The 26,320-nt window shown below is 65.0% G+C and overlaps 4 protein-coding genes across 4 annotated transcripts; all 4 read left to right on the forward strand.

Moving 5' to 3' along the window:
- Positions 1 to 481: 481 nt before the first annotated feature.
- Positions 482 to 1,159, forward strand: LINJ_08_0330 (putative mitochondrial associated ribonuclease; the record flags this gene model as incomplete). The annotated part of the gene is made up of 1 exon (XM_001463337.1): positions 482 to 1,159. One exon carries the CDS (start codon positions 482 to 484, stop codon positions 1,157 to 1,159), a length of 678 nt encoding a protein of 225 aa, XP_001463374.1.
- A 1,147-nt stretch (positions 1,160 to 2,306) lies between these two features.
- Positions 2,307 to 2,594, forward strand: LINJ_08_0340 (conserved hypothetical protein; the record flags this gene model as incomplete). Its single annotated transcript, XM_001463338.1, has 1 exon — positions 2,307 to 2,594. One exon carries the CDS (start codon positions 2,307 to 2,309, stop codon positions 2,592 to 2,594), a length of 288 nt encoding a protein of 95 aa, XP_001463375.1.
- Positions 2,595 to 3,939: 1,345 nt separating this feature from the next.
- On the forward strand, positions 3,940 to 18,252 carry LINJ_08_0350 (conserved hypothetical protein; the record flags this gene model as incomplete). The annotated part of the gene is made up of 1 exon (XM_001463339.2): positions 3,940 to 18,252. The coding sequence occupies one exon, from the start codon at positions 3,940 to 3,942 to the stop codon at positions 18,250 to 18,252; it is 14,313 nt and encodes a 4,770-aa protein (XP_001463376.1).
- Positions 18,253 to 19,507: 1,255 nt separating this feature from the next.
- Positions 19,508 to 23,746, forward strand: LINJ_08_0360 (conserved hypothetical protein; the record flags this gene model as incomplete). Its single annotated transcript, XM_001463340.1, has 1 exon — positions 19,508 to 23,746. One exon carries the CDS (start codon positions 19,508 to 19,510, stop codon positions 23,744 to 23,746), a length of 4,239 nt encoding a protein of 1,412 aa, XP_001463377.1.
- Between the last annotated feature and the right edge of the window lie 2,574 nt (positions 23,747 to 26,320).

Genomic DNA, 26,320 nt, shown 5'->3' on the forward strand with positions numbered 1-26,320 from the left:
CTGTGGCCACTGCTCTGCCTCGACCTCTGACTTGTGGCGGTGAGACAACCTGTCGGCAGCGCAGCGAGCGGCGAACACCGGCGAAACCCGCAAAGCCTCTGCTCCGTGTGGCCTCCCGCGCCACGCTTCATCCTTCAATCGGCTCTTTAGACACATCCATGCCCACGGGCATGCGCACGCCCCATCGTCATTGCCACCCAGGTCATCGTCTGCTGCAGCTAGCCTCATGCACTTGCGTGGTTGGCGCCCACAACATGCTGTAGCCTTCTCCTTCACACTCTTCCTCTGCTCGATACACCACACACATCTACGTTCTGTGTGCACCCGTCTGCCGTGGCACTTACGCACACGCAAGCGCGCATACATCTGTGCACGTCGATGCAGCGTCTGGCTCGCACCGATATCTCCCTCTCTCGGCATTCCCCGTCTGCATCGCAGTCCAAAGCAATCGCTTATACAGTCAACCAACGCGGTCATTCGGATGGTTGCCATGGCATCGCGCGCCCTCATGTCCTCGCGGTCGCACCTGCTGCAGAAGTTTGACAGCTGCCGCACCATCTTCATGTGCTGCGACATCCAGGAAAAACTGCGCAACCGCATCCCCAACTTCCAGGCGGCCGTTGAAGTGTCGAACTCGATGGCGACCATCCACAACACCCTGACGCCCAAGCACTCCACCTTTGTGGTGACGGAGCAGTACCCGAAGGGTGTGGGCCATGTTGCGAAGGACATCACGTTGCCTGAGGGTGCTCCGGTGATCGAGAAGCTGCAGCCTTCGATGCTAGTGCCGGAAATGATGCCCTACATCGACGGTGACGCTGCGCGAGGCATCTTGCCGGTGCAGCAGGCGGTGCTGTGGGGTCACGAGACACACGTGTGCGTTCTTCAGACGGCCGATGAGCTGCTGTCCCGCAACATCCGCGTGGCGGTGCTTGTGGACGGCTGCGCCTCACAGCAGCAGCTTGATCACGACGTGGCCATCCAGGAGATGGCGGGATGGGAGAACCTCACGCTGACAACCACCATCTCCGTTCTTCTGCAGCTAGCGCGTGGCGATCGCCTGATGAGGGGGTCCCTCATGAAAATCGTGAAGCCGAAGTGGGCCGACCCCTCTCGCTTCCCGAGCCTCCCCGCGGACGGCGAGAAGCCGAAGACGTGAGGGAGAGAGGGAGACGGAGGCAGACAGCGCATAGCCAATGCGAAGGAGGGAGGGAGGTAGGAGGGGCGCGTGACGTGGCCTTCATGATGTGCGGGCGTGCGCGCGTGCGAGTGTGGGGGGAGGGGAGAGAGTAAAGGGTGTGCACGCTTCTTTGAGATACAGCGGTGCCGCGTGTAAAGGCTGGTATGTCTGTTCACGCCCCCCTTGCCCTACCGCCCACTTCCCACCAATGCCTCCACGTCTCTCTCTCTCTCTTCCGCTAACGGCTTCATTGCCTGCGCGGCAGCTGTCGACTGACGTCACGGGGCCTCCCTCCGCACCATCTGTTCGCGTCTTGCAGGTACCCCGCCCTTCGCGCCCTCTCCGGTGCGCGAAGGGGAGAGAGGGCCCTTATTCTCGTCTTTTGCTGTTGTTGTTTTTGAACTCACGGCGTTTCCTATTTGAAGATGCGCGTGCGTCTTCGCCGACGCTCTGTCGCGGCGTGTCTTCGGCCTTGCGGCCTTGCAACGGCGCCCCTCCCCCTCCTCCCTACGACAAGCGCCACACGCCGTCTTGGTCGACCGCGCACACTCGTCCAGTTTTCTCTACCTATTTTCCTGTCCCGTGAGCTCCCCCCTCTCCCTCCCCCGGTGTCCGTTGCTGTCTTGCGACTGCGTCACAGAGAGAATCGTAAAAGCGCCGCTCCTCACAACGGCATTTTTGACGCCTCTCCCCTCACGCACTCACGCGCGCTTGCTTATGGGCGCGGATGGAGAAGTGGTGGTGGAAGGGGGGGGAAGTGCCGTGGTGCCGTCACCTCGCTCGTGGATCGTTCGAAAAATCGTCTTCGGTGCAAGCCGGCCGCCTTTCTTCGACCGCCTTTCTGCTCACTGCCACGGCCGGATGCTTCTGTCTACGTGCCCGCCTCCAATGGAATCTACATAAACCGGACTTGTCTCCCTCGCTCTTCTCTCTTCGACTTTCACGGACGGCTCTACATGCGAAGGGTGCCTTGAACTCGCAGTTCTGACGCAGGCAGCCTACCGTGCTTCCACCCGTTGTGTCTCCGTAGTGCCTCATCCACGCGGCGGGACTCTGCGTAGCCATTGCCTCCGTCTTTCCGACGTTTCATTCTTCTGGACGCCCCGTCAACCCTGTGCCGCTCATAATGCAGGCTCAGATGATGCTCGGGCAGGCGCTCGAGCACTACTCGATGATGGACTTTGCCAACCTCGTGCTGGAGCAGTGCTGGGACATCTGCTACGACAGCCAGCTCACCCGCCCCGAGCTCGCCGGCGGCGAGCTGCCTGATGTCAAGGTGCAGAAGATGGACGCCTGCGCGCGCAAGTGTGTCGCACGGCACTTTGAGGTGCTCACACTGCTGTCGGCGACGCGCGAGCTGCGCGAGAAGGAGCGGATGCAGGGGCTTCCACCCGGCACGCTGACGAGCATGTAGAAGGCTCAGCGCTTGTGAGTGATGTGTGCGCCGGTGCAGGTGCACGCGTGCGTTGTTTTGTGCGCGTTGGTGATTGGGGCCGTCGTAAAGAATGCATCTTCTCTTCATATCTATCCGCGTCGCTCCTTCTTTGCTGTCTGAGCAAGGGCCCGTGGCCAGCAGGGGCCACTGGCGTTGTCGCCTGCCTCTGTCGGAGCAGCAGCGGCGATCTCTTGACGACAAGTGTGCGAGGAGGTGGGGGAGGAATGGTGCGTGTGTGCTACACCTGCGAACTCACGCCGCACTCCACCGACTTGCACGCCGTCAACTTCCATCCTCCCTCATCTCCGTGGCTGCATGGATGCGCATGCGCAGCCGCTGTACACGAGTGTCCATGTTCTCTTTTTTCTGCCTCTGCGTGATCTCACCTTCCTCGTATGCTGCGGATGGCAGCACACGTACAGGCGCATGTCTGCACACCCGCTTCCTCATCCAGCATCGTGGCAACAGACCCAAGCAAACGGGAGACGAAGCGGAGGGCACCCGCTGCGGTGAACCCCACCGCCTTCGACAGCTGCAGGGCACCACCGCCCGCTGGCTCCCGCGTGCGGCTCTCTCGGCGTGCGCGCGGCTGTGAGCCCGCCCTCGCCGATAACTCTAACCACGGCGACATCTCGCTGTTCCCTCGTTTCTTTTTTTTTTCTAATCATCTTCATCTGGCTGCCCGCCACGGTGAATGGTGAGACGCCTCGCAGATCGACTCACGCGACTTGCTCAACGCGGGGAGCGGCGTCTCCGCCTCGACCTCCCCCGGCGTGTCGCCACCGGCAAGGGCAACGCGTCATGGACCGCCGCTGCCGCGCGCCTCGTGCTGGGCGAGCCGTTGCTGTTTTTGCAGTGCGTCTCGCAGCCATGCGCTCACCAGAGACGGCATACGACGGAGGTGCTGCTTCTGTGCAATGAGGCGCTGCGCGTCGCTTTCATGGCTGCAGCTACACCGTCGCTGCCCTTTCCCATCACTGCAGGCGCAGGAAGCCAGCTATCCTCACCAGCCGATGCTTCCCCGGCCAAGAAAGCTGCGCGCGAGTGGCAGTGTGTCGTGGCGCGCTTGCTGGCGACACGTGCCACCCGAAACACCATCGACAGTGGTGATGTGCGACGAGCACCGCGTCTCCTTTCCGCTACAGCCGCGCAGCCCGGAGCGCACCTGGCCTGCACAAATTCGCATGATGCAGTCGCAACGGCCATCACACATGTGCGCGCAGGGGCCGGGCCGTTCGGGATCGCCGTTGAACCGTCGCCGGTCGAGAGGGCTCGCCGGAGAGCAGCGACGGCAGAGCGGCAGCAGAGAGGAGGTTTTAGCCGCATGCATGCCGGCACGCGTGGACCATTGGCAGGGCATGCGCTCAGGGTTTACCGCACCGGATCGCGTACCCCAACATGGTCACACAGAACGACCTATGCGACTCATGCGGGCAGCACTCGCGCCGCAGCATCGACGTTCTTGTCCTCCTTTGTGGATTGGGAGGAGCAGCGCACATCACGCGGTCGCGAGTCGCTGTCCTCTCTTGGGCCCTCGTCGTGGCCACAGCAGCCTCGCGTGACGCGGCGACTCGCTGCTGCGTGGCAGCGCGCGTGTGCTGAATCGTACCGGCACGCTCTCGTGGGGCGTCCCACGAGCACTGCTCGCCGGAGCTCGAGGTGCACGTGGACCTTCGCAGCGGAAGAAGAGCTGCGAGCGCACTTTCAGCGAGCCCTGCGCTGGCGATCGGATACCGCAGCGCCGGCCGCGGGGGACGAAGAGCTGATGACAGAGGTGGAGCTGCGGTCGATGGCGGCGTTCGTTGTGGACACGTACGTGTCTCTGCACAAAAAGCCGGAAAGCGGTTGCCGCCCAGGTGCTGCACTCATGCTAGCAACGCGTGATTTATGGGGCTCATCGGAGCTGCAGTGGCAGGTGCTTGTGCTCCGCGTGCTCGCTGATGAGGTCTGTGCTGCGCTCGGTGACAGTGCTGCCTGCTCTATGCGCGCGTCGCATTGGTTGAGTGGGGCTACCGAATTTTCTGTTGTCTACGAGTGCATCATTGTCGTGGCGGCTGCCCACCTGTGCGTGCTGAGGCATGGGCGTTATCCGAGAGATGTGGCTGGTGTCGCTGGCGCCGACACAAGGCACGGCGAGGCGGACGCGTGGGAGGCGACTGCGGTAGCGCCACACAGTGCCCATGTCGTGCGCGCAACGCGTCGCCTTGTGGAAGGTGTGCTGGCCTTGTGCACAAGGCAGGATGAAGGGGCTATCTTGTCGCCAACACGCACGGACGCCAGTGGCGTGTGTTCACTTGACAGCTGGCTTGGCGGGCAGCTCTGCTGCCTCGCTGAGACCTCGTTTCGCTCGTTGTACTCAGTACGAGGGCACAGGGATCATCGCGCAGCCTTGCCGGAGCCTTCCCTGCTGCTTCTTCGCCTGCTCGTGCAGAGCGCTTCGTGGCATGGTCACTGTGCAGCCGCTGATGTGAATGGTGCCCAGCACCTACGCCACGTGTGTGCCGCCGTGCTGCTGATCGAGCGTGTCTTGGAGCGCGCCTCTGAGGATAGGCTGGCGCCCTGCGTAGACGAAGTCCGCGCCGCCCTGTGGCTGCCGCGGCGCTTCGCTTGCGACGATGAAGGAGTGGACGACGCAGTGCGGCAGCGCACACCGACACCACGACAGCGAGCGTGGGCCCACTCTCGTTCCTCTTACAAAGACGCTCGCCTAGACGGTGGCACCGCCGCACTGGCGGCCGCCACCGGCCGATTCGTCTGCCAGGTGCTTGACGGCAGCCCGCCGTCGATTTCACGCCTGCTGCTGCTGCTGCCCGGGAACGCACCTCAACTTCTCCGCTCGACGACAGGCGGCCCCGCGACGCCGCTAGATCGGGAGATGCTTGCCGAGGATGTGGTGCTGCTCGCTCCAGGGATGGCCCTCAGCGCCGCGTGGCGGCTGCGTCACGCTTGCGCTGAGGGCCCCCTGCTCTGCACGTCACCCACGGCGAGCGCACCGGCACTCGAGCACACCAATGCTACGGATGCCGCCGGCGCCCGTCGCGGCGCTGCCTCCAAATGCTCGGGGGTAGGTGACCCGGATTCCGCGGAGCACGGCCCACTCCTGCAACGACGCGATACCCTGGAGCAGGTGTGGAGCCGATTGTGCCCCTCTTCCACCTGCACAGCCGCCGCCTTGCTGCCCGCGTGGTGGCAAGTGTTGTCAAGTCGATTCTTCTCCTCCATCCTTTCCCAGCTGGATCCGCCAGAGATCGCGAGAATGGCAGAGGCGATGGTGGGGACGCTGAGTCGACTACCGCCGTTGCTGTCGGCAGTCCATCACGAGGATCGCGCGAGAGCTCGCCGAAGTGCGGGCGCAGCGCGTCTCAAGGCAAAGACCGAAATGCGTGGAGGAGCCGGAGAGGGCGCTGGGGTCGCGCAGCCTCGATCAGCGGTGCTGGCGCTCCAGTGCACGCTCGCGTCGGCTCCAACGGATGCTGCCCGCGCAGAGGCGTCGCAGGCGCTGCTCTCGCGCCTCTGCACGGCACTGGCGGCGAGCGCACGATCAGGGGAAGAAGACAATGCCGACCTTATAATGGAGAGGGTGCATGGCGCTGGTGTGTGTCTCGCCGTCTTGCTTGCATGCGCCTCGACTTCGCTTCGTGACCAGGCGGCGGCCACACACGATTTCCTGGCAGCGGTCGCGTCCCTGGTGGACAGCCGAGGTCATCCACAGCACCGTAGGCGAGAAAGCAACGACGTGTATTCAGCGCTGCGTAGCTGGTGTTCGGGGGCGATGGGCAGCATCATGCTTGCACGACACGCGCAGCTTGCTCGGGAGGCACCTCGGTGCGAAGTGTCCGCGTCGACGGAGCACGGTAGCGGTGAGGCGCCGCGGCGCAACCCGCTTGTGTCCCTGTCGCCAGCGGCGCAACTCGCGCTGTGGTGGGAGGAGCAGTCCAGCCTGCAGGCCGACCCCGCGGCTCCGCTGTCACGCCTTCGGGATTCCTGCTACTGGACAGGGATGCGAATCATGCGGCTCTGCAACACCGTTGCCCACCTCGCCGCCACGTCGACGACGGCCTCCAGCGCATTGTCGTCGCCACAGCCGCCGTTTTTGCCGGCACCGTCCACGAGGGATGCAGAGGCGGCGAGGGTGGCGTGCACTGCAGTCTACGACATGTTGAGTCTGGAGCACGTGTGCCATCTCGCAATTGCCTCTGCCGCCCTCCCGGGCCCCGGGGAGGCGCGTGAAGCCTGGAATGCGGTCGCGGGGCCCTTTGCCGCCGCCGTGCCGCCAACTCACGCGGCACATTCATCGTGTGCTTGCGCACTGGCAACTGCCGACGCGGGCGTCGCGCTCTTCGAGGGTGACCTCAGCTCCGGCGATAGGGTTACAAACATCTTCACGCACGCGATGACGGCAGCGAGGGAGGCTGGAGACAGTGCGATGAACGTCCTGCAGCACCGCCAGGGACGCCTCCTCAACGACCGGCAGCACGAGAGCCTTGTGGAAGCGATGCGTGACTTCTCGAAGCGACGCTGCGTGAAAGAGGCGGTCGCGTTGTTCTACGCGCACGAGCGCCAGTCCCGACGCCTGCGGCTGGCGGAGGTGGAGCTGTTTGCAGAGACGGCGAAGCGGGCGCCGTTGCCGTTTCTCGTACGCTTGTTGCTCTACCTACCGCCACCGTGCGAGAGTGCGGTGCTGGCCAGGGCCATCATCGCCGGCGCGTGGAAGGCATACCAGCGTGCGCTGCACCTGCACAGCAGACGCTTGGCGGCAGCAGCAGCGGAGAGGCGGCGCGGCAGCCAGCGCGAAAACGCGCCTCTTGCATCAAGTATTCACCGGCAGTCGTGCCGACGCGTGGAGCAGGCGTGGTACGAGAGCCTGGCGGTGGCACGCCGTGCGTTGGCGCTTCTCCCCAGTGCCGGCGGCACGGATGGGTGTGACGAGGAGGCGCAGCGCCATGCGCTCGCGGTTCTCCAGCGGTTTTTATGCGCGCGTCCGCACTCGATGCAGACCGGTGCGTCGCCGGGGCGCATGCCGTCGTCTTCCACGGGCGTTACTGTTTTCGCTGACGAGTGGGACAGCGACGCCGTGCAGAGCGCTCAGCTGCTGGCGGCGCTAATGCCGTCGCCGTCGTCGTCGTCATCGTCCAGGTCACGGCAGAGGCTTCACGTGCGGCGCGGTGCGCCGGCGCGCGAATCCGCGGAGGCGCTTTGCCGGCTAATCCAATTCTGCGACGCCGCCAACGACCCGGCCACCGCCGTGCGGGCGTACCTGCGGTTCGCGAACGCGCATGCCGCATCGGCGCCCCCCTCGCGTCTGTCATGTGCGCCAGCGCAGGATGCACGGAAGCGGAGTAGACCGACGGTCGAGGCGAACGATGGCCGGGTAGTGCCGCTGCTGCCACTGGACACGTGCGTCACGCTTCTGCGCTTGGCGAGCATGCACGTGGTGGCTGCGTGCGATGAGGACGCGGCCACCTACGGTGTTCCAGGCACGACATCGTCGTCAACGCGGGTGCCGCTAACCGCTCTTGTGACGTACGTGGAGGCCCGTCACGTGCCGTCGGAGGTATCGTCACCTGAAACGCCAACGGGCTCCGAGAAGCCACGCGGCGGCGCCATGCTGATGCCGGATTCTTTGGAAAGGAATGCTGCTGCCGAAGATGCGGAGATGACGATGCTCCTAAGCATGCGCACCGCCTTGAAGGAGAGTGCCGCTGCACCATCCGACATTGTTGTTGAGGCCGCTACCGCAGGTGCCGGCTCGACGAGCAAGCCAGTCGGCGATGCGATGCTGGAGGACAGCGGATACCACGCCCACGCCAAGGGCGCGCCTGGTTCCGCGGTCAGTGCAGCTGCGGCTGCCACGTCTCGCGCGATGACGTACGCCACGAACTGCATAGCGGCGGTGCAGCGACTCTCGCCGACGCTGCCGGCCTCACTGCGGTGTGTCCTGCACTCCGACAGCGCCGCCATTCCCTTGACGGCAGTGCTGCATGACGCGCTGCGCTGGTGCCGACTGCGACCGCAATCGGTGCTTGCTCGCGAGGGCGCCGCTACAGCTGTGGACGGACTCGATGCCGCGGCGCTACACTCGCTGGCCGACCGCGCAGACAGCGACGACCCCGCCACGGCCGACGTTGTAGCGCGGCTGCTTGCCGCGGTGTTTCAGTTGGACAGTGCAGAGATGGCTGAGATGGTCGATGCTGCTCACCCTCGCCCCGTGCACGCTCTCGTCGGGGCTGCAGCCGCGGCTGTGACGGCCGCCGGCGTCGCCCCTGCCATGGTGGATGTGGCCGAGGGAGACGCGACTTCATCGATGGTGGTGACGCGTCACACCTTCGCGTGCCGCGCCGCGCGCGCGAACCAAGACTTCTGGCGCCTCGTGCGGCACAGCGACGCCTTGCTGGGCTACGTCTGGGACTACGTGTGGGAGCTGTACCGACTGGAGGCGACGGTGCTGTGGGTGTCGCCGGCGCAGCAGCAACGCGCTTACCTGGCCGTTGCCGAGTGCGCGCAGGTGATCTTGGCCGCACTGCAGGCGCTAGATGTGTGGGCGGCGGAGATGCGCGCGCACGAGGCGCGCGAGCGAGGCAGCAGCGACAGCGACGGCGACTACCAAGCCCATGAGCAGGCCCCTCTCACAGGCGGCCGAAGCCGTGTGTCTATGGCAGCCTCGAGCGAGTGGAGACTGGGAAGCTCCGTGGACGAGTGGCGAGTCCAGCTGCGAAGTGGGATACTTCAGCGATTGCATGCGCGCCTCTTCGATGAAGGCGACCTGCCCGATGCCACGAGCGGCCATCGTGGCGAAACAGCATCGGCGATGCTCCCATGTAGCCTCACGTCTTTTGGGATGACGGACACCACCGCAGCCGCGATCGCGTACATGACGACCGTAATGCAGCACAGCAGCACAGCTTTCGAGACTTGTGCCCCTACGAACGCTCTGATGCAGCTGGCAGCCGACCCGATCGCCGCTACATCGCCAGCGCCGTCAGACGAATCCCTCAGCGGAAGTGTGATGAGGACAGAAGGCGCGACCTCCGCACAAGAGGTGCGTGAGCTGCTGTCGCGAACCACGCAGCAGTACTACGACGCACTCAGCCGACTCGTGAGCCCCTCGCTTCCGGTCAGCGGTGGTGCAGGGCCGCTGCGGCCCGTGTACCTCAGCCGTCTTGCAACGGACAGCCTCTCCTACGTCCTCCGGTGTGTGACCGCCACTGCTGCAGCCGCACCGCCACGTCGCCCACACACCATCGGCACCCTTGCGACATCAGAAGCTGGTGGCACCGCGGCCCTGCTCTTGCGGGTGGCGGCAGCTGAAGGCATGCTGCGACACGTAGCATCGCTCGTGCAGCACGCATCGGTGCTCATGGAGGCGACGGACGCCGCACCGCGCACCGCCAATGTCGAACTCCCGCGCACTCTTTGGTGCCTGTCAGGTGCCCTTCACTACGCTGCGGCACTGCTGGATGAGTGCATGGCTTGGTGGACGCTTCTTGACCTCGAGGCCGCTGCCGCCGCCGCCCCGACGAGCGAGCTACGAGGTGCCAGCGACGCATCTAGCTGCGACATTGGGAGTGTCTTCCCTTCTGTGAACGGGTCACTGGTGGCGAGGAGTGCGCTGACGCACGTCCGCGCACAACTGCAACGGCTCGTAGCATCGTTTGCGGATCTCTACGTCTCTGGTTGGTACGGCAGCGTCCATGCGCGGCTGCCAGAGGTCACTCGCGCGCGGCTGTGGGGTCGCGGCGAGTCGCGTGCGCAACATCTGCGCGTATGCTTGGTCTTGCAGCACCTCGCCAGTGTCTCTGGTGATGCCGCGGTGCCCGCGCGGCTGGCGAGGGCGGCGGAAGCGCTGCAGCAGGCTCTCGCCCGTTACCCGTCCTCCTCGGCTGCCTGCACGGAGTCGAAAGACGCGCGTGCGCTGCAGCAGTCGGGTTTTATGGACTTGGACGAACTCGTCGATGGCGAGCACCACGATGTCACAGAATCGGTGGACTGCACGGCGGCGGCGACAGTGCGAATGCTGGAGCGCACGCTGCTCGCGTACCTTACTCGGAGCACGCAGCCCGACGGTGTGTTGGTGATCGCACCCGGTCACATGACGGCGGTGTCGATCACTGCGTTGGAGGCTTCCTTTCAGCGAGCCGTGATGGCATGCCTTTCGCCGTCGCACGCGGCGCTGCTCTGGCGCTTGTTTACAGCTCTCCTCGATGATGGATGTTACCCCTCTGTCGCTGTCGAGGACACACCACATGAGGGGAGCCATGATGTGCCTCGTCCGATGCGGTGCGAGCGTGACGCTGCCGCCGAGGGGTCATTGGGTGTAATGTGTGCCGTGCCAACGACACTCTGGCGGCAGCTGCGGCGTTTGGGCGAGGAAAGCGAATCCGAGGCGGCCAGTGACGTGCTTCGCTCCAGTGGTGCTCGTACGGAGGCACCTGCGCTGCACAGCGAGCGCCTTGCCCTGTACGCGGCCCTCCTCTCCCGCCATCCGCTGGTGATCATGGGTGTGGTAAGGCACCCTCTCGTGCGACACCATCAGCTGGCAGAGGCGCGTCGAGAGCAGTGGCCGCCGGTGCAGGTCGGCGCCAGCAGCGGTCGTGTTGCCGGCACTTCGCAAGCACCGTCGTGCGAGTGGCTCAAGAAGCTGCTATTATACGGTGCAGAGGACGACTCGGTAGCGGAGGCGAGAGCGGCAGCGAGCGATGACGCAGGGGAGTCCGCCTTGTCCAGCGCATGGACGGCCGCAGACCGCACCCTCAGTCGCGGTGGTGGTGGTGGACTTCTGCGCACCTCCTCGGCAGGAGCTCTGGCGTTGCTGCCTGCACAGCCACTGCGGGAGCGATTTGTGTCGGCGCTTATTCTTGCCGTGCTGCGTGATGCATCACTCATGTGTGACGGTCCGTCTTGCGCTCCCATCGCCTTCGTGTCCTCGTCAGTCGCGGCGGCGATGGCAGCGCAGAGGCGGGAGTGCATGCTGCTGGAGCTGGTGCAGCATCTCGGCTACGTCGCCCCACATGCGGTGCGCACGGCGTTTCGTTGGGTTACCTGCACACCGTACCCGCTCACCGCGTGCGCATCGGCGTCCTCCTTTCCTGCAGACGCTTCGCCGCCGGCCCGGCTAAAGTGCAGCGCGCTGAGCTGCACGGATGCCACGACGCTTCGCCGGCTGCGGGTTGCACTGCTCTCGTGTGACCCGTGGCCGACGACTGTGGCGCGAACGCTCCTCGAGTACGCGACGCGCGTGCAGCGCGCAGCCACACAGGAGACGGCGCCGCAGGCGCACGCTGGCGACGGTCAGACGCCCACGATGCCGTTCCCCGAGGCGCTCGAGCTCTACCAACGACAGCAGCAGCAGCCAGAGAGCAAGCGACACGATATGGCTGAGGCACCACAGGCGCTGATGGCCACCGCGCAACACCGGGTCGACGCTATGCGAGGCGTGCGACACCCACTCCTGCTACGTGTTCTCCAGCACTATGCCGATCAGGGAAAGGACAGCGCGCGACGCGAGCGACACCGTAACGGGAGCGGCTCCGCTGCCCCGTGTGGTCGAGGCGCTTCTTCTTCGCCACCTGTGCTGAGTTCAACCAGTGACACGGTGCCAACGGTGCACGCACGAGGAGGCCGCTTCGCTGTCGGGCTGTCACGGCGGCTGCCTCCCGCCCCCGCCGCGCCGTGCTCTTCAGTCGGCAGCACCCGCTATGGGCATAGCACCGGTGCAGGGGCGCCGCTGTCTGCGATCCAGCTCGCCTGCGAAGAAGGTGCGCGCCTGGTGAATGCGCTCCGCACGTCTACGGCGCCGGCTGTGGGGGATGCCGCAGCGCGCATCGCGCTGCGCATGCGCGACCTCGCCATGGCGCCGTCCCACCCCGCCTGCGTCGACCTTCTCAGCGATGCCACGTTTGCGACGGACGTGATGGCGCTGCCCACGAAGCGCGTGGCGGCTACCGTGATGCTCGCCTGGCGAACGCTTCTTGTACGCGCTGCAGAGCTGGACTGCCAGGAGCAGCATTGGGACAGTGCTGGCGGTGACGACGGAGCCGTTGCCGCTGAGGTGCACAACCGAACACGAGACCTGTCGCTACGAGAAGCCGGCTCCAGAGACCGGAGCTGCATGACGGTGCTGGATGTGTACGCGATGTTCTTCCTCGTAGCCTCTCGCACGTGTCATCGGCTCACCGCTATTACGCCACCGCTTCCACAGGCGAAGGGGCGACAGTGGCTGGTGAGTGGGCAGCGCCAGTTGGGCTCTTTGAAGCGGGAACTGGCGGCGTATTGGGTCGCGGTGCTGGCGGACGAGGTGATGGCGTCGCAGCCTGTGTTCCGGTGCAGCGCCACAAGCGAGGCAGAGGCGATTCGCGTTCGCATCGACGCGTACTGTCGCAGCAGCGGAGACGGAGGCGCCACGCACTCCCCCGCGTTGGGCCTCGTGACCCTCGAGGAGCACCTGCGTCGCGCTCAGGCACGCTTGCAGGCGGTGGCGCAGGAACCTTCGACGTTCTCCTCGTTCCCACGAACCTCGTATTCGCCAATAGCGGCAGACGACAAGGCTGCAGCGGAGCTCTCGCTTTTGCAGAAGGAGGCCGGTGCGCAGCTGCGCGATGCAGGCGCACGGCTGACCTCGTTTCCTCGCTCCGTCACCGCAGAGGTATCGCTGAGGCTGGCAAAGGAGGACGCGCGCGCGTCACCGGAGCTGGCGTGGTCGTTGTGGCCACCTGCCGCCTTGGAGACATACCGACTACGCGCGTGCATGCGCAAGAGCTCCGACGAGAACACCCTTGTCACCGTCACGGTCCGCAATCCAGTCTCGGTGGTCACGTACCTGTGTGCGTGGAGGAGAGAGCAGGTGTCGGCGCCGCAGAAAAGGCGACCAGGCGCGCGCGCAGCACGCCATCAGGAGAGCGCCAGGACAAACACCGTCAGGCCGTACGCCGTGAGGGGTGCGGCGTGCGTGCTGCTACCGGCGTTGTGCCTGCCGTCCTCTTCTGCGGTGCAAGGCAGCAGGCAACCTGGAACCTCGAGGAGACGTGCGCGATGGGCATCGCAGAGTACTGCCGTATCGTTGGCGGATGTGTGGCGTGCCGCGGACGCGTTTGTTCGACGTGGACGCCTCGTCCTGGCGTGTATACCACGTGACGGTCACGGCGGGGCATCCGGATGCGGCCCAGCGCGCGGCAGTGCTGGTGGCGCCGTCGAAACGGATTCTTTGGAGGATGAAGTCGACAGCACGGCTGCCGGGACCAGCCCGGCTGGCGCAGGAGTGGTGATGCAGGCGCTCTTGGACCTGGTGTCGCTTGAGGACGCGCGCCTTCAACAGGAGCAGCAGCAGTCGAGGCGGCAGCACGCAGGCTTCCCCTCTCAGACCGCGATCAGCGGTGACACGCTCCAGCTGCTTTCCGTGCTCCGTCAACTGCGCCAGCGCCTGCTTTCTCTTGCTCCTGCTGCCGCTGCCACGGCGTCCGGAGCGCATGGCACGGAGGGGGCCGTAACAACCGTGGCCGCGGAAGACAAGGGCGGCCCGACACCCGCTGCGTCACCGTGGGCCGCCTTCATGCCTCTTTCCTGCGTATGCGGTCCGAGCACGCCGCCCGCTCGACGTGGGGGCGAACTAGGCGCTGATGGCATCGCCTGGCACTCGTACCTCCACGTGCTTCACCTGTGCGGCGACGGTCTGCTGTGCCGGGTCGCACAGCGTCGTGGGCGTCGTGCCTCGTCGTCGGCTGTTGCCCTGACGCGCGTCACTCATCAGCTGCAGCGGCTGGCGTCCCTGTCCGCCCTTGAGGAGCAGGTGACGCACTCGTCGGTGTCGTCTGCGTTGCGGTCGCGCCTCTTGAATGGCCAGGATGCACAGCGCATCATCTGCTTCCAGTTGCGCGGTCTGCAGCGCATTCGTGATCACGTAAGCGTGCTAGGATGGACCGTGGAGCAGCATAGGGAGCTGCAGCTGGCGCAGCAGAGCATCGTGTCAACGGTGGCGGCGATCTGTGCGCTGCAGCGCCGCTGGCATCACGGACAACAGTGTCCCCAGAGAGAAGATGCGTGGGATGTGGCCACGGCACGCATCAGGCTCTCGACAAGGGTGCGAAGGCAAGTGACGGCAGAAATGCATGAGGGGCATGTCCATCCTGTCGAGCAGGCAACCGCGGTATGCTTCTACCCTGCTCTTGCACACCTGTTGCGACAGCTCTCTGTGACATATCCGCCTAGTGCTGTTCCTGCCGCATCTGCGCAGGAGCCGTCCTCATCGCGACAGCGTTCTCCTGTTGAGGATCGCGTACCACGCGCTGACGACGCCGCGACGGGGGTGGTGACGGCGTTTGCGGGTGTCGTCGCTGCCTCGGCGCGTCGCCGGCACCGCCCCCTCCATGCCCGGGCACCGCAGACGACAGCAGCCACGACGACGGCGGAGAGCGACAACGCGGCTGCGGCTCTGCTGACCACTGTATATGGAGCCCTCTGTGAGGCACACGAGCAGCAGCGGAGCGGGTCAACCGATCGCCGTCAAAACACCGGGGGTGGCCACACCTCCACCACACCGGCACTGGCACCCGTAGACTCGTGCGGCGAGCTGCATGCGCTTCTCTCTGCTGTCGTCGCTGCCGTTCAACGGCGCTCGCGCGACGCAGACCCGTGGCTGCTACTGGAGTTTCTCAGCGGCAATGAACGCGAAGCACTGCTCCCGCTCGCTGCGGCTGCCGAGGCCTCCTACCTGGAGACGCTCATGAGGGCCGTGGCGCTTGGCGCGTCCGCGCCCTCGCCCGACGAGGATTCGCACCGCGTAGTGGAGGCGGGGCTGACCCTGTACGCGCTCTTGCACCCGTGGCTGCCCCTCTCGGGCACGGCGTGGGAGACGTGTGCGATGGAGGCGGCGCTGAGCCTCGTCACGCTCGCCCTACCGCAGCGCGACCGCCTCGACGACAAGAGAGGCGCTGGAGCCACCGTGAGGTCGTCCGCGACGTCCCTCTGGTATCTCGTGCAGGTTGTACTCGTCAGCATTCTGCATCGTCAGCAGTCGGCGCGGCTGTCGGTGCGCAGTATCGTGCTCCTCGGCGTCATCTATAGCCAGCTGCGGAACTTGGAAGGAGCGAGGGGCGGGGTACTCGGCACTGAGCGCAGCCGGCGCAGCTCTCGCACAGCGCCGCAGGCGGATGCAAACGTGCTGCTGTGGCGAATCCTCAGCGCTCTGAGCGGGCTGTCTGAGAAGGACGCGGCAGAGGTGCGTGACGCGTGGATGTCGACGCGCGAGGTCGATGCTGTTGCTCTGGGGCCGAGCATTGCCAAGCACGCGCCCGCACGAGCAACTGACGGCGCTGCGCTTACATCCGCGGAGGAGAACATACAGCTGCGCACAGAAACGGGCGGCGCAAAGGCGGAGGTGTGCAGCGGCGCTCACGTTATAGAGGTACTCTACCACGGGTCGCTGCAGGCTCTCGGCGAAGGCGGCAGCGGTGGTGGGGCCACTGAGCAGGTGAGCGGGCGTTGGAAGTCGCCTCTGCTGCTTGCGGCGACGCGGTTGAGGACGTGGTTAGCCTGCGAAGATGTCGCCGTTGCATCTCCCATTCGAACAACCGCGAGCAGCCGCGACTCAGCAGCAGGGGCAACGCTGCACGCATGTACAGCTTCCAGGCTGGCCCTACCGCAGCTCTGCGTCTTGGAGGAAGCCCTGTGCGGCATGCTGAAGGGTGTGGACGAAGAAGCCGGCGGTGCAGGCAACCGTAGCAGGACAGGCCGCGGAGCTACTAGCAGAGGGGTGCCAGGTCCACTGGCAGTACGCCGCGACAGGCTTGCGTGTCTTCGCGCGTATACCCTCTACGCGGAGCTGAAGCGCACGTGCTTAGCGCCGCTGTGGAGACGACAGCACTGCTGCCTGCAGAACCACGCGCAAAACGGGGATTGCGACAGCACCCAGCACGACGATGATCGAAGTCGCCGCGACTGCGTCGGCGATGTCGCATCACTTGTGCTGGAACTCGCGGTGGTGGCAGCGCTCTCCGCAGCAGACGCATCGCCGCACTCGCGGCACTCGGGTGCCGTCTCGGACGCTCATCAACTCGCCCTTCTTTCGACGTTTGTGCGCTGTTGCGACGCTCTGGGTACGCCGCTGCCCAGTCTTCCATGCCCACAGCGACTGCTGCGGTGGGGAAGGGAACGTTCATCGGCAACACCAGCGGTGGCACGAGTTGCCCCGCCTCGCGCAACTGGTCTTGGACGTGTCGGTGTCGATGCGCACGCAGCGGTGCGCCATCTCGCAACGACTCTTCTTTTTCGCCTTGCAGAGGATGTGCCGCTCTCAGCGCCGTCTGCCCGAGCGATCCTTCACGATTGGCGTGCCGTGCTGACGCCGCTGCAAGCGCTGCGGCGCGTGACTTCAGCCTTTCCGACTCCAGGTGCACGCCTGCCCGAGGTGGATGCGGGTGCCGATGTTGGGTCTGGACACGGAAGCGTGTGGCTACTCAGCACCTCCTCTGCAGGACTGCAGTGGGCACCCGTGTGCCAAGCCGATCCTTCATCTGCCAAGTTGACAGGACGCCTCGACGTGTCAAGCAGCGATGCTGACACTGGTGGCGGCGATGCTGCGCAACCTACCGTCCAGCAGCCGCAGCCGCAGAGCCGGCGGCGTCACTGTCACCACGACCAATCTCTCCAGGGTATCTACTACACCACCCTCCGTCTCCTGTGGAGCAGGGGGCACCTCGCCAAGCTCCCTTTGCCGGTTCTGCTGAAGGAGCTGCTGCGCCCCTTAGCGGAGCTGGAGCGCGCCGCAGCGGAGACATCGACCCTTTTCCCCACCGCCACTGAGGCGGCACAGCGCGCCGTGCAGCCGGCTGTACGCGGACGCGATGACGGTGCCGCTGGAGTAAACCGGAAGACGGCCAATCGGCTCGCAGCACTCGTCGATGTGGCTCAGCAGCTCTCGATGCACCCGGTGCTAAGCGCGTCAGCCGCAGCAGCAGCTGCGCGTGGCGGAGACGGCAGCTCGGGGGCTGGCTGGACCTCGGCGTGCCTCGTGTTCAAACTGCTCGCGCAGATAGAGGCTGCTCTCTGCACGCGATGCGGGAAACCCCAAAGTCACACCAGTGGCGGTGCGCGTGCGGCGTTTGCCAAAGTAGCGTGCATCTCACCCTCTCGTGTCTTCGCAGCCCGATACGCCGACCTGCTTGCCCAGCGCGGCACGTGCGCTCCCGACTATCTTGCCTTTATGCTTGTCGTGTCGCGCCACTGTCAAGAGCTGCTCCCAACGCACGGGGGCGGTGCTCCGGGCGAGTCAGAGACCCACGAGGAACGTCGGCGGCTACTGCGGCACGCGCAGCTGCGCCACGCCGTTGCGCTGGCAGCTCCGCCGCCCGCTGTTGGGGCGGTCATGGAGCTATTTCAGCTCCACACGGCGCACTGCCGTCGTGCCATGGCTGCTGAGCAGCATTCAGGCGCACCCCCCGCTACAGGATCGGCTGCTGCATTGGAAACTAACACAACGAATCAACGGCAGCGTGTAGACGGTGAGGAGGGCATCGGGGGTGAAGCGGACATCCTTCTAGGAGCGCTAACACCTGACGAGCAGACGCTCTTGCAGCGCCTGCATCACCTCCTGCAGACGTCGCGCGGCAAGCCGGCACCGCCGCTGAAGGGTCGCGGTACGAAGTGAGGGTTGTAACATGAGGTCTTGCCGGACATGACGACGTTTTCTCTTGGATGTGTTGAAGCCGTGCGATCCTGTGGGGCAGGAAAGGATGGACGATAGGAAACGACGAGGAGGGCAGCGGTGCGTGTCGTGCACGCTCTGCGCGTGTGGCCATCTCCGATGGGCTCCGCCACTGCCCATCTTATTAGCACGTTCATCTGTGTGTGCGCCCGTCTCTGCATTACTCGTTCTCTCTCTCTGCTGGGGGTGTGCTCCTAAGATACGAAACAGAAGGTATGCGTGTGCGCAAGACCGAACCTCCGCGCTGCTCTTGTCGGACGTCTCCTTCACGTCGGCTTGACGCTGTTCACTGTTGTGTGGGCTGCCGTTGGTCCTCTGCCTGGGCTCCTCTGCGCATGTTGCGTGTCTGGGTGTCTGCGCCAGCATCTAACCCCATCCACCTCCGTCTTGCTCCCTTGACCCCCCCCAACACCACCACTGCCACAACGCACGCACACAAACACACACACACGCTCACCGCCCTCCACTGCCTTCTTTGCCAAGAGCGTACTCACGGTGGCTCTCTGCGCATGCATATTGTGCTCCCTCTCTCTTTTAGTTCGTCTGCTTGTCGGCACTAGACCCCCGCAGCAGATCTCACGTCACCTCCTTTTTCGCATACCCATAGAGACACACGCACACAGCGACAGTGACGCTGTATCGTGTCTTTTTTTTTTCGTTTTCCTTTCTAATCTTCCCTGTTGTAGTTGTGGTATTCGCGGAAGAGGGCGAGTGCGAGAGCGGGAGAGGGGACGACCATCGCCAAAGCCGATAAGCAAATCGCTCACCTGCACACGTGCAGCTCCTGCCTGCCTGCCTGCCCGCTCGCCTCTCGCTGATACACTCATTCTTCGGAACTCGCCACATAGAGGGACACGGAAGCAACGATACACTTCAGCTTACACGCAAGTGCCCTGCCTCCTCTCTGCTTTTTCTTGTGCACGTGCCCCTCCCTCTCCAGTGTATGGGCGCGCGCACACATGCATACTGCTGCCTCCGTAATCGCTTCTTGCCTGCTGTCTTATCGTGTATCTGTTTCGGCCCCTCTGCTCTCAGTGCACACACACACACACACACACACACATCTGTCTGTGCAGGGTTGGGCGCGTGCATGCGTGTGTGCGTGTTTAGTGGGAGTGGTTGTTGCCAGCGTTGCGGCGCTCCGCATGTTTCGGTTTTCGCCTCAGCGCGTTCTCCGGCCTTCTTTTTGTGAGCCACCATGCCACGAGAGGTGTACGCGGCCTCGGCTTCCTGGTCCGGCGCCACCACCTTCCCTCGGACGTCCGCGCGGCCGCGGCGGAGTCGGTCCCACAACGAAGTCCTCCTCGCCGATCATGATGGCGCGCCACTCTTTCACCCACACGGGAGCGCCGCTGAGGTCCGTGCAGGCGCCGCATCGCAGCAGCTGCGCGCTGTGAGCTTCGCCAGTGCCCTTTCCAGCTCTGCGGCGTCGTCGCAAGCTGGTCTGCTCTTAGCGGACGTGATGCCGACCGGCTGGCACACTGTGCCCCCGCCTCGACAGGTAAAGGGTGTAAACGTGGCCGCTCCCGCGTCAGCAACGCTATCGGCGAACGCGCTACAAGTGTTGTCCGCCTCGGCTCTCTCGGTGCCTGCCGCCACCCCGAAGGCGACCAGCGCCACAACCCCTACCACCGTGAAGGGGCTCACGAGCGGCAGTTGGCCATTTTGCAGCGTCGTCGACGGATGCGGCATCTCCCCCAAGCTAGCCGAGCTGCTCCGCTCGGCGGCCACGCGGGAAGACGAGGATGCGCCGTTTCTGAACATCCCCGCCGAGCTGCTGTGGCTGGGAGGCCGCCGTGATGCACCCTCGGCACTACTCGGTAGGCGCGGCGAGCCGGGCACTACGACCCCGCTCAATGGCGTCACGCGGGCCTCGCCGTCGTCCAGGGTGTTTACGTCAGCTGCTGAGGCGCTCATGGTGGACCCCGACGCACCCCGGCCTGCTCGACGGCGCTTGAGTTACAAAATCACGCCGGCGCCCCGGGAGTGTAGGAGCGCGGCATTCGCATCCGCCGCCCTGGGGCCCCTTACGCCGCTCTCCGGCAGCACCACGCCGTTCATATCCCTTTTCACCAAAGACGATACTGCGACGACGGCCTCGCCCTTGGCAGTGGCGTGCATGACCGCAGCCCCGCCGTCCCCTGGCGGGGCGATGCTGTGCTTCTCGACTCCAAAGTCTACACTCAGTGGCGCAGAGCCCGCAGTCACTGCCGCGCTTCTTCGCGGCAGTAGCCTCGCCGCCCCACGCTGTCTGCGTTCGAGTGATGCGCCGTCTACCTTGATGGCGGCGATCGTCTCGGCCTCCTCTCACGCAGGACCAGGCGCGCTCCCGCCTCTGTCGCCCTTCACTCCCACCGACCCCCACGGCGGTGGCAGCCAGCACATAGAGCTGCCCTTGGACTTTGAAGGGTTTTCTGCGCACAGTCACCATGTGCTTGAGCAGCGCATGCCCGTCAACAGTCGAGGATGCTCATCACGGGCTGCGTCGGCCGCGGCAACGACATCGCTGTTGAAGCTGGCGCGGCAGGCAGCGAGTGTTGCCAGCGCGCAGTCGGTGAGCGACTGCACGGATGCCCCGTACCACTTCGAGGATCTCCTCGACGACGCAACGGCGTCCTCTCTCGTCGAGGATGATGACGTTTTACGTGACACACTGTGCGGTGGGGACTTCAGCTGTGACGTTTTCGAAGATGGAAAAGTGTGCGAGGCGGTGGACGACAACGGCTGTGACGAAGACAGCAGCTGCCGTGGTCTCTTACAGATACGAGGGAGGAGAGTGGTGGCGACGGGAGCTATGCCGTCTGCAGCGGGGCCGGCGTCGAGGCTGTCGCCGCGTCAGCAGCTCACATGCCTGCAAGGGCAGTGCGACGTGCGCAGCTGTGCCACCGCAGCCTTGAACGCCGACGGGCCAGCGACGCGCAGCCTTACTGCAGCGCATGCGGCATCATTGGGGACTGCAAGTCGGGTGCACATGTCGCTCATGCACACCACTGCCGGGTCCGACTCGGCATCTAGCTATGGCAGCGTAGGCGGTGGCTCGACTGGCCTCAGCACCTTCGACCGATCCACAATGACGGCACCGCAGCAGGTGTTGGCGTTGCAATGGGGGCTGCCACGCCCACTATCGACACAGACGCGAAGCGGCGCTACTGGCAGTGGCCACCTCCTTGACGGCAGCCGCAGTGTCACCACGGAGAGCTCGATCAGCGCGCCGGATCTGCCTGTGTTCGTACCCACGTCCTGCCCGGCCTGCTTGCTGGGGGCAGCCGCCTTCGACAGCGACGCAGGTGGCAGACCTCTCCATCCGCGACTGGGTAAGCACGCGACGCCCTCGCGCGAAAGGGAACTGGGCACCGCAGCGGACACCATCGCAAGACCCGCACAGCGGCCCCGCAGCTCCCACCGGCACGCTGGCAGCGACGGCAGAAGCGGTTGCAGCGGTGGCGGTGGCCTTCATAGACCCTTGAAGCATTCGCACGGCGCACCTGCCGGAACACAAGATTGCATCGAGCAGACCCATAGCAGCTCTGTCGCTGAGGGGCGCACACGGAGCGCCGAGAGCAGCAGTGACGTCAGCGGCTGGGGACGAGTCAGCGATGTTGGCGAGGACAGCGATGGGCAGAACGCAACGAGCGGCGGTGGCGAGAATGGTCGCTGCCGTCCATGCTCGGCGCCGTGGGTGCGGCGCATCACCCGCCCTCCTCCGCTGCATCTGCGTAGCCTAAGCGGCAGACCGTGGAAGCTGGCGAGGTCGCCGCCGGAAGCAGGAGAGGAAGGCCATGTAGCGGACGCGCACGCCGGCGATGGTGGTGAGACGGGCTCGCGAGAAATCGAGACCTTCGCAGCGCTGCTGCCACCTACCCCTCGCCAAACCTCTCCATCGCTGTCTCTCGCCACTCCCAGCACGACCGTCGCTGCGGTCGCGGAGGGCCCGCAGAGAGGTTGGCCCCCTGTGCACGCAAGACACGCGACCGCCGTGACCCTAGCAACGTCGCCGAGCAAGGCAACGAAGCACGCGCAGAAGTGGTCGGCCGTGCCACGAGGTGGCGCGCACGGCAGCGCGGTGCCGAGCCCCTCGAGCCGACGCCATCGCGAGGAAAGGCGAAGCTACCACCACCACCACCACGAGCTGCAGCAGAACTGGCACCTCCGGTTGCTATGGGTATGCGCTCTGTATGGCGTCTTTGTGGTCCTGCTGGCGCTGACCACCTTCGTCGCCACCCACGTCGTCTCGGTGGGTGTTGTGTCGATCTCCCCCGCAGAGCGCCACACGTACGGTCTCCCTGACCTGCTTGCCTGCACAGAGAATGTCACTCTGCTGTCGGCCCTGCCGAATGAAATCTTCACCTGCTGGCGCATCGAGGATCCCGGTCGGCCGCCGTGTGCGGACGTGAAGTTCGCGGATCTCGCCGAGTCCCTGGCCGCGCTCTCCTGCGTCTCCCTGAGCGTCTCGGAGTCGCGCGACGAGGCGCGTTGCATCCCGTTGCGGCGCAGCGACAAGCTCGGCAACCTCAGCACCGTTGCCGCGGCCACGAGGCATGCGGTGCCCATCACGGACAATGGCAGGCGCGACGACCGCGAGGACGGGCACAAGGCGCTCGACTCGAAGCCAGCGCGCATCAGTGTCGAAAACAGCCGGATCGTGTCGCGAGCAAACAGAAACACGGCTAAGGCCGCTCGCACTCGGCGCAGCACTACGGGCGCTCGCCTTCCACCTTTCGCTGGCGAGCGCACATTGCTGCGGCACACGAGACCGTCCGCGACCACCGCGTCGAAGCTCGACGAATCAGCTCATGAGTATCTGCCGCGGCGTCGGGAGGAGAGCGCCGCTGGCGCTGCCAAGACAGGCGCTGCGGCACCGTTCGCGGACTTGAAGGTGCCCTTGGGGTACACGTTCGGCTGCTTCGGCTACGCAACGGAGTTCTTTGCCGCGGCGTATCTGGACAGCGAGCACGCCAGCGAGAGGAAGGGACCGAACACGTCTGCGTGCGTGTACGCCATCGAACCAAACTTGCGCGACACGCGCAGCCCACCCTTCCCGCCCACCAAAACGCCATCAGCGATGAGCGGCGACGGTGCCCCGCATATCGCACATGCGCTGCCTATCTTTCACAGCTGGAGGAAGGTCATCGCGCGTGCGGACGGGTCCAACTCGCGCGTCTCGCGTTGGCAGATCTTGTCGGATCCGTGTGAGCACTCCAGCGGCATGTGCGTGCACCCTTTCTATGGGTGCGGTTGCGCAGAGCCGTCCTTTCTCTCATGTCGCCTAGACGCCGATCCACTGCTGCTCGGGTACTTAGAGTCGGATGTCGCGTGCGCGACGCCGCAAGCGCGGTCACACGTGGCGCTGCTGGTTCCGCATCATCCCGCGAAATCGCCGAGGCCCGACGCCGGCACACCCCAGCAGCAACGCGGCGGCGGCGGCGGCGAACAGTGAGAATCGATGGAGGTCGACATCTTCGCTCGGAGCTGGGTGATCCACCTTCAGCAACCGGAGCGTCGGTATAGAAGGTTGCGCAAAACACAGCCCACAGACGGGGATGGGCCGCCCTCGAGCAACACCAGTGGTGCCGCCAGTGTGGATGATGCAGTAGGAGGGGATCAGGGGGCCGTTCCACCGAGTGGCGGGAAGGTGTGCTGGATGCCGTGGCTCTGCCCCGATAGCGCAACGTCGGTGCCGACGATTCTCAACGTCAGCGACGATGCTGTGCAAGCCACGTTGAGGGCGATTGACCTGCACCACCGCACGCAGGAGCCGGGTATCCACATCAGCAGCCCCGACACCGATGTGGATGCCCACGGTATGGCAGCCTCTTTCTCGTGTGGTTCGCGGGGGTCGCTCAACACATCGTCGGCATTGCCGGCTGCCCGGCAGTACAAGCGGCCGCTCGGCAGCGGGCGCTGCACCTTCGCGCCAGCAGTGTTTCGCAAGTTTCTCGCTGATGGCCAGAGGATGGCGGTTGATGTATCGGCGGTGTGTGTGCACTCCGATTTCACCGCGATGGGTCATCATCGGAGCAGCACCTCTGCGCCGCGTACACGGTCGGCGTCACAAAGTCGTGAAGCGCTAGGTAGCGGCGTGGACGGCTGCCACCGTCCCTGCTGCCGTGACGTACCTCGTGCTCGCAGGGCTTGCCGGCTACCTGCATCTTCCTTCCGCGTTTATTGAGCATCAGCTAGAGGTCACGGTGGAGCCACATCAGCACTCGAGGCACCGCAACTCCTCCGTGCTGTCTGGTCGAGACGACGCTGCCGGATCAGCGGACGAGCGACGACTCCACATGGGCAGCCTCCTCCTGCGACGATGCACGCAAGCAAGGGGGCGACGCGGAGGATTTGATTTGGTGCATGGGAGGCGGCTGTCTGTAGAGGCTGCAGCCACTGGTGTAGCGGTCACAACGGCAGCAGGAAGAGCTGTAGGCAACGCCGTCCACAGAACTCCGCTCTGCGCTGTAGCCGACCCCCAGCCCCCAACCACCACCACCGCGACTCGCGAAAATACGAAAGATTCGCCGTCGCGGCAGGTGCAGTGCCAGCCACTGCCGCAGACAGAGACGCCGACCGCGAAGCAGCCGTGGTTTCTGGACCCGCTCGCCACTCTCTCTCTCTCTCGCAGAGTCGCGCATCCGCCCATGGGATGCCGCTCTGACGAGACGCCACAACCCCGCGGGGGGACGGCAGAAACGATCCTCGACAGCGCCCAATGAGCGAAAAGGCGACTCGCCACCGCGTGGCGACTGCAGCGGCAGCCCCTGCGAGCGCCACCCGCAGCGAGATGCCCCATCACGCGGCTCCCATTTTGATGGCAGAGATGCTGGTGAAAGAACGTCGCTGCTCTTGAGTCGATGGGGCGCTAGACGCCTCCCACAGCGCGCAGCTAGCGCTCAGACTGTACGCGTCAGGCGCCTGCAGTCGGTGCTGAGCATCCGCGTCCATATACTGTTCGCGAGTTCACGGTGGTGCGGCACCTCCCAGAGGTTCTGGAAGATGGGGCTGGGCTCGGGTGCGCACGTACGGCGGGCGCGTTGACGTCTTACTGTCAGCGATACTGAACGCTGGATTTGGGTCGCGCACGCGGCTGAAGGACCCCGCTGTGCTCGCCGCACGCTGTGCGGTCGAAACCTTCGACAGCATGTCCGCGCTGGCGCTGCGTTACTGGCATCTTCGCCGTTGGGCACTGGCGCCTTGAAGCTGGGCATCTGCTGTGTGCCGAAGCATAATGGTTTTGCGCTGTGGTGAAGTCCATCGAGGGAGGGAGGGGGCTCCGTTGGGAGCAGCAACGCTTCAGCGGCTTCCGCGTACTCATGGGCTCTGTCGTCACAATGGGCATGGAGCAAGGCAAGCCGAGCGTGGTGCTGTACGCACTGCTGCCAGGGTCGGTGCGGATACCGTTGTAGAGCACCCCCAGCAGCCTGGTGCAGCAGGGTTTCCTGCACCGCGGCCGCGGTCACTACGCGACCGCCGCGACACTGGACGGACCAGCTTGTGGACATACCACCCGTTACCGTATTTGTGTGCCACACGTTTCCATTCGCGCACGAGCGGGTGCTCACGCGCGAGATACGGAGAACGTGGAAGGGCTCGCTCGAGCTGCACCGCGTCACGTGCGGCAGCGCTGCCTTCCTTGAGACTCTGTGCATCGGCGTGTTAGAGCTGCGTCGAGTTGGGCGGCACCTCAGCTGGTACAATCAGTCGCCATCCTTTCAGCGACGCCATCCGCGACAGGAGCCACCGCATCCCGGCGACGGCGGCGTCCTTTGTCGGCTGTGGTCTGCGGAAAAACTGTCTGGCTCACCGTCCTCGTCTCCCTTTCGGGAGGTACCGCCGGTCATCTCCGCGGCTGATGGAGTTGATGAGGGCGTCAGGATTTTTTGCGGGTGCCTAAGCGCTGCTAGCCCGCGAATTCTCAGAGCGGAGAGGTGAATCGCGGTTGCTCGAAACGCTGACGGAGATGAAGCTGGTCGCACATGTCTGCATGTATCTGCGTGTGTGTGTGTCTGTGTGTACGTCT

Source organism: Leishmania infantum, chromosome 8 (genome assembly GCF_000002875.2).
Source record: "Leishmania infantum JPCM5 genome chromosome 8".
NCBI classification, from domain to species: Eukaryota; Euglenozoa; class Kinetoplastea; order Trypanosomatida; family Trypanosomatidae; genus Leishmania; species Leishmania infantum.